General features: G+C 37.2%; 1 protein-coding gene across 16 annotated transcripts in view; it reads right to left on the reverse strand.

Moving 5' to 3' along the window:
• Window positions 1-234: 234 nt before the first annotated feature.
• The window catches only part of C2CD5 (C2 calcium dependent domain containing 5), a 116512-nt gene continuing 109253 nt past the window's right edge, over window positions 235-7493 (reverse strand). For 8 of the 16 annotated variants that reach the window (XM_025208534.1, XM_025208530.1, XM_025208532.1 and 5 more), the window contains 4 exons: window positions 7090-7280; window positions 4707-4853; window positions 1657-1674; window positions 235-731 (listed from right to left, as the gene is read on the reverse strand). In XM_025208534.1, the coding sequence (XP_025064319.1) occupies window positions 615-731; window positions 1657-1674; window positions 4707-4853; window positions 7090-7280 (473 nt within the window). In that variant the 3' untranslated portion in view covers window positions 235-614. Of the gene's footprint in view, window positions 1675-4706; window positions 4854-7089; window positions 7281-7493 lie in introns of all 16 variants that reach the window. The other 8 variants (XM_025208533.1, XM_025208531.1, XM_025208528.1 and 5 more) reach the window with 1 other exon arrangement.

Genomic DNA, 7493 nt, shown 5'->3' on the forward strand with positions numbered 1-7493 from the left:
ATATATGCATTTAGTCAGATAGTGCTCTTGTGATGACTTAGGAAAAGTGTACTTAAGTTTGAAGAGTAATCTATCCCTGAAGGATACCCAATTGAAGCATTCTAGTTGGAGAGGTCTCTGCTTCTCTTTAGCAACGAGCATATATTCCAAACAAAATCCTACCCCCCTCCAAGAAAAGCTTTTATAAATATATGCTCAATTATACCCCAAAATACTCCAACCAAAAATCGGAAATAATTTTATACAGAAATTTATTGTGCAGAGGAATGATTTTCATTTCTCATTTACAATGGGATATTCAGGTCTGACATACAGTCACGCCACTGTTTAAAGTCCAGAACTACACAGAATATTTACATTCAAGTTTATACATTTATTCAAGTTCCATATTCGAGACAATCAAAACATATTACTAAGAATCTGTCTTCAACTCCAAAAATTTAAATTCTTTATCGAAGTCTATAAGAAATTTGTGGAAAATGGATGATTTCCTTTTCCTATGGTACCCATTATCTCCCAGTTCTTACTGGAAAAGAAAACCAACTTGAAGAAATTAATGTCTCAAAATACTTTTAGCTTTCCTATGTCAAATTTAGCCAGGCATTTCCAACTTGTTAAGCAGAAAACCTGACTGACTCCACATATAGGTGATACTCTCTAAGAGGAGGTTCATCTATGACATTATTGCAAATAATGCCTTGAGATACTGGATGTTGGGAAACTTCATACTTCTGGAATTAAAAAAAAAAAAAAAAAGAACATTGTACAAATGTTAATATTAAAATGAAATGATAATACCTGAACCAGATATAATAATTTATTTTTACCATAGTGTGGCTACAATGCAGCAACAAAATCCAGCATTTTTAAATAAAAAAATATGTTGTACAATAAAAAAAACATTCAGTAGTTCAAATAGATGAAAAACATTTAGCATACTAAAATCCAAAACATATTGTTTCCGGTGCTTTTTTCCTCTCCAGACTTATAACAGCTAGATAGAGTATTATATGCACTTACTTCAGACTACTACTTATTTCGATAATATTTTTTAAATCTGCTCATGAATCTCTTGCTTATTCAAGAAAGGTAGCTGAATTTAGGTTTCTTCATTACTTTCCAGTTTTACTTTTAATGAACTAACTAACATGAAAGAGCATCATCAGTCCCAGATGTAGTTCTGAGTTATATTTTGATCCAGCCCTGCTGAAGAGTGAGATTAAAAAAAATGTAAAGTTTCTGCTTACTTCATCAATTCTTTGGAATGTCTACTACTTAAACTATTCTTTCAGATCAATGATCTGAAAGAATCAAATCTTCTGCTCAGATTTCAGAGGGGATAATAATTAAAAAAATTAAAAAGTACTTGCCAAAAAAACACTGCCCTGGCTATCACAAAATAGGTGGACAAAGTGATTGTCTCAAATCTAGCTACCCTTAATACTTTGGAAAATTATTGATTTTGAAGAGGCAAAGCTAACCATTCTCACACTTCGAAGAGATCATTTTACACTTAGCAGAGCCATTTAATTTTTTCTGGCTTCATGTTGTGACATCTCCTCCAGCACTTGTGGACTGAAAGAGAACGGTAGATGACTGCACTGGTACCATTTCTAATTCAGATTCACGTACAAAGATCACAGCATCCCCACTTACATTTACTAGACACTGGGCCTGCAAAAACAGATGAGACAATATATTGTTACAAAACATGCAATTAAAAAAAGAAGTCTATTAATTATGGGATCTATTTTAAGCCAGTGAACTATCAATAAAATCAATTAAACTCCTATACCAAATGTCTTGTGGGTCATTCCAAAATGTTAACTCTAAGCCTAAAAAACAACCCGCCCCGCCCCACACTTTTGTGGAGTTAGTTTATATCCCCTAGATCTGTGAAGTGTCATACCTCACAATTCACTTAGTTTTTTTTCTTAATTAGCTAGTATACCCCCCACAGTCGTGTAAATATAAATGATACATATATTTCAAGAAATGAGCATGTTCTTAGTTTCTTGAAAATGGCATAGGTATAGTACTATTCAATTAATAACATTCTTAAGAACAATATTTTGATATATGAGAACCCCTAACTTTATCTGAAAATAATGTAATTTATTTATTAACTTTACATCATTTCAATACTTATATACAGACCACACTATTCTACTCTTCACATTTTAAATGAACTGAAAAAGGAAATAGCATAAACTGCACTATAAAACTTATTTTGCATATGTAAAGAATGGTACTGCATCTCTCAAATGTGCTCTATAAGGTAATGAAAATATTATTAACAAGCAAGTCATTTCTAACTGTTCTCTCACACCTATCAATGAAGTTTCATAACTATAACAACTTTTTGTCCTTCAGGAAAACTGAATTAATTAGTTACAATAATCTCAAATAATTACATTTTACTAAATGTCTTCATACACTAAACTGCAAAAGCACTTTTTAGACTTTCTTCTATTTTTCCACACTATATGTAAATATTCTATAAAATGGAAGCAAACAAATTTAATTACAGTTAAATTTGGATATCATTCCTCTTTATATCACATGTGATCTATTATCACAACTTCCATCATCAGTAGCTGACTTCCACACACATTAATAATACCTCCCCTTGCTTTGTTTATTGCTACTCGGGACCAACCACTTAAATGTCAACAACATCTGCTATCTCTACTGGGTAAATTTATCACTTAGGCCCCTAGCCTGCATTATGCTTAAGATGTAATTAACTGGTTAATCACATCTTATGTTGTGACCTGGCCACCCATTAAAGCAATTAATAGTGTCATAAAACAAGGAATAAGGCACAAAGTTATTCGACAAAAAATGTGTAATAACTTTGTGGCTGGTTCCTATCATGCCATTAATTGAATGTGTAGCCAGGTGTGCCGCATCAACAGTTCTGAGGCGGCACTATGTGGTCCCATGGCAGGGAGTCACATCAAATGATCCGGGATTCTAGCCACGGGGGTACACCATAGAATCACAGAGAAGTAAAGCTGGAAGGGACCTCCAGATGTCATCTAGTCTGCATGGGGCAGGATCATCCCTATTCAAACCATCATCTAAACTCTACAAAAGACTACCCCCAAGCCTGACACAACACAGATAAAACCGGGGAGCCACGGCAGCCAATGTCCTGCTTCTGTGAAATCTTATCAATACATGCTCAAGAGATCCCAGGTAGAGGGCCATGTCCCCTGCTACAGAGGAAGGCAAAAACCCCACAGTCCATACCAATCTGACCAGGGGGTAAAAATCCTTCCTGACTCCAAATATGGCGATTGGTCTGACCCTGAGTGGAGGGGCAAGACTACCTAGCCAGAGACCTCCAGCTTAGGTCCCAGTAGGAGCACTGGCACACCCCAGTCAAAATATCCAGCCTTAACTGTAACCAACACTCAATGCATCTGAGAGAGGCTTCAAAACAGCTTGACCTGTAGCAGAAAGAAGCAACCAGCAAAGCCCAGAAACATGGGAAATACCCATGGCAGAATATAAACATAGCTATGCCTGGATCATCTCTGACCAGTGGCTGTCCAACCTCTTCTTGAACACCTCCAGTGATAGATAGCCCACAACTTCCCTAGGCAGTCTATTTCACTATATCACTATTCTCAGAATAAAGAAGTATTTCCAGAAATTCAGCATAAACTTACTTTGTGCAACCTCAAGCCATTGGTTTGCATCCTCCTCTTTGCTACAAGAGAGAAAAGGTGCTTTCCCTCTTCTTTATGGCAGCCCCTCAAGTATTTGAAACCTGCTATCATGTCCCCTCTTAAGCACCTCTTTCACAAGCTGAACATGCCTAGTTCCTTCAGCCTTTCCTCATATGATTTTCTTTCCAAGTCCTTGATCATCTTTGTTGCCCACCTCTGAACCTTAGCTTCTTCATATCTTTTTAAAATGTGGAGCCCAGAATTACACACACTACTCCAGATGAAGCCTAACTAGTGCCAAGTAGAGAGGCACTATCATCTCCTATATCGTGCACCTAATGCTTCTACTGATGCATCCAAAACTGCATTTTCCTTTTGTGGGGCTGAATCACGGAGTCTATCAAGATTCCCACATCCTTTTCCATAAAGCTGCCATCCAGCCAGATGTCATCCATTTTATATTAGTGTTTTTGATTATTCCTCTCAATGTGTAGCATCTTGCATTTGTCCAAACTGAACTTCATCCTGTTAGCTCTAGCCCAAATTTGCAATCTGTTGAGCTGCTTCTGAATTGCACTAGCACCCTCCAGTGGTTTGCAATCCTTCCCAGTTTCTCATGTTGTCTGCAAATCTGTTCAAGAACCTTCGTATGCCAGAATCCAAATTATTAATAAATATGTTGAAAAGCATTGGGCCAAGGGCCCCTGTGGGATTCCACTCAAAATCTCCTCACATTCTGACATGGACTTGTTAATAATTACCCTTTGCTCGCAGCTACTGAGCCAGTTATCTATCCACCTTGTTGTAGTTTTTTCTATCCCACATTTCTCCAGATGTCCAGGTAAAGGTGCGATGGGATCTGATGTGCAATCTACACAGACATGCCTACTTCTGTGTCTATGTCTGATTTAACTGGACTGATTAAAACAACAATCTGATATAGACCCTTCTGTTATGACTGGTTTTATGTGAGACCAGCTGATGATTATTAATTAAGCCAGAAGAACCATCTTTTTAATCATATCTTACCTGATTTTTGTTTGGATTCTCCATAAAAACACACTGCTTCATTATATATGAAACAACTGCATTCCCCCCTAAGGCTGCAACATGAGCTCTCACCATTGCAAACACTTCAGCAATGAAAGCATGAAGAAAGCCACTGACACCGCCCTCCTGAAAAGCAAATAAATACTGCACAATAAAAAATGTCACTGCATATCTTACTTGCGTTTCTCTTTCATATTATTCAATTCTAAAAATTCTACCTAAGAAATATTTGAGAGTTTCTTCTTCCCCATAGAAAGTGCCTTGTAAAATTACACTTCAGGATAGAAGTAAAGACTGAACTTAAACACCAATCTAAGAATTATACATCATCTTAAAGATGAAAGAACCTCTGCTTAAAACCAAATGAATAGAACACATTACAAAAGTAAAAAAGAAAGAGAATGAACTGAGAATGAAAATAAAGAAATTTAGTTACAGGTGAATATTCTAAGTTATTACTTGATTATACCCACACCTTTATGACACTCCTGCATGCCTTTCCAGAATCTTCTAGACCAGGAATATCAAAGTTACTTGGCCCTCCCCCAGCCCAGATCCAGACTGCAGGCATCCTTATGGGACATATCTGGACCCACCTCCATCAATGGGGTGAGCATCATCTGAGTCATGATGGTTAATGCAGCCATCAACTGCCCTGCCATTGCCCAAATGCATCCTCAAATCGGGCTATATACCCTGGATTTTGGCAGTGGGCCTCATCCTAGAGCTCCTGCTCCCTCCAGGAGCCCTACTGGCCATCTCTGCAGGCTGTATTTTTGACGCCCCTGCTTTAGACCATTCTAGCTAGATCTGGTAGGAAGCAAAACATTTATATCTAGACTGTTTAATCTCAATGCTAAGAATGGACCTATTTTTATAACCCACATGCAGAAAATCAGTAGAGAGGTTAGGAACCAGAACCATATATTAAAATGATGGTTAAGAGAGAAAGGCCAATTTTTTTGCAATATTTCCATGCATAAAGCTAGCTGTAGTCAGAAGCCAAACAACAAACACCAATTTAGTATTACATATTGATTATGCCCTGTCAAAAGTCAAAATGAATGTTATTACTAAATCTGATACAAAAGATCAGAGTAATGATCATTTTGAGATTAAAAATCTAATGATGCAAAGAAAAAGGAACAGTTTAGGACAATGAATATGTAGATGGCAACAGGAGAAATTAGACAATATGGCATCCAATATGGCACCTACAGCTTTTGCAAAGAATTTTTTTGCAAGCAATTTACTTATTTTGCCATATGCTGGAAATGCTTTATATTTACAGAACCTCTGAAACTGTTAACAGGTTTCAAGACCACTTGAGAGTCCATAAAAGCAAGTGTCATAAGGTAGGAGCTTTTGTGTAGGATTCTCTCTCTCCATATATGTACAGACCTATATCTATATATCTCGGCATACGCATTTTCAATTGTTGCAAATCTTCCACTGTATTACAGCACACCAGAGGGCAGTGTGTTAGATACCACGCAAATAGAATTTAAACTAGAATTTAAAATTGTGAAGAATTCAGAAGGAGGACATTCAATTTCAAAAGTGACAGATTAAGAATATGGTTATGTACTATAAATACAGCTTGTGTAGCAGAATTAGCAGTGTAACTTCAGCAGTACAGATCCCACCACGATCTGCAAAAGGTGTCCAAACAGCCCAGAGAATTACTCAGTTGTTTAGCCAGTGAGACCCACACTCGTGCAGCTAGCGGCATCCAAGTTTAAAGCTATTTTCATTTCTCCGGAAGCTACAGACAATAGAAATTACAGCGTAGACATCGCCTCAGTCGAATCGGCTTTTTATAAGTGACAGTTTTCAGGTAAAAACTTAAAAAATTTACGAATCAGAGGATCTCATAACTTGCAAGACTCAAACGAAGTCAAAGCTTCTACAGGACAGCTATTAACGGTGAGCTGCTTTTGACATCTGAACCAATATCAACTGTGCAGTTGAAAGGATTTTCAAGAGCCATTCTCCATCTGCTCACTTTAACTTTATCTGGGGCCCTTGTAGTGTTGGTCTTAAATCCAAAACAGCCATCAAAAAACAAATGGCCCCATTAGTTATAAAAATATCTGCTCTTTTATCATGTAATATTTTCCCACTGGCTACATACTTTCTAACAATTTCAGAGATAAAACAACAACAATGGCATTTTCAGAACACAGGAGCAGCAAATACTCCCACCCACTTAACACACAGCCAAGTTTTGAAAAAATAATTCTTTTCCTGTGCCATGTGGCTAACTACAAGTGGGTCTCTAAAGACATTAAGCTATGGAAGCTCATTTGGCTTTATTAGTCTAAATTTTCAAAAAAGTGTAAAGCCCTGATATGCTGCTCACCTCACGTAAAGAAGTGGTTTCTCGTATAAAAAACATGTTGATTATTCCAAGATATTTGGTAATTTTTGCCCCCGGTATAAAAGAAAGAGGTGTCATCTTAACAACTGTGACGGTAGAATTGGTAGAGCATGGAACAGAACGGTGACGTGCGTGTCCCTCAGCCAGCGGGCTTGCTTTGTCAAGTGAAGCAACTAAAAAGGAGGCAAAGAAAGAAAAGAAAAAGAAAGTAACTATTGAGTAAGATCAATGATTTGTTCTTATAACAAAACACAACTCTTCTTTATGGGTTCGATATAGCTTGGTGACAACATTCAGCTGCCTGTGATGCTCAGCCATGTCATGAAAGGAAATCATCATGCAGCGCATGCAAAAAGAGACAAAAAGCTGGAGTGGAAAGTACTGGG

The sequence above is a fragment of the Alligator sinensis genome, unplaced genomic scaffold, assembly GCF_000455745.1.
Source record: "Alligator sinensis unplaced genomic scaffold, ASM45574v1 scaffold517_1, whole genome shotgun sequence".
NCBI lineage: Eukaryota > Metazoa > Chordata > Crocodylia > Alligatoridae > Alligator > Alligator sinensis.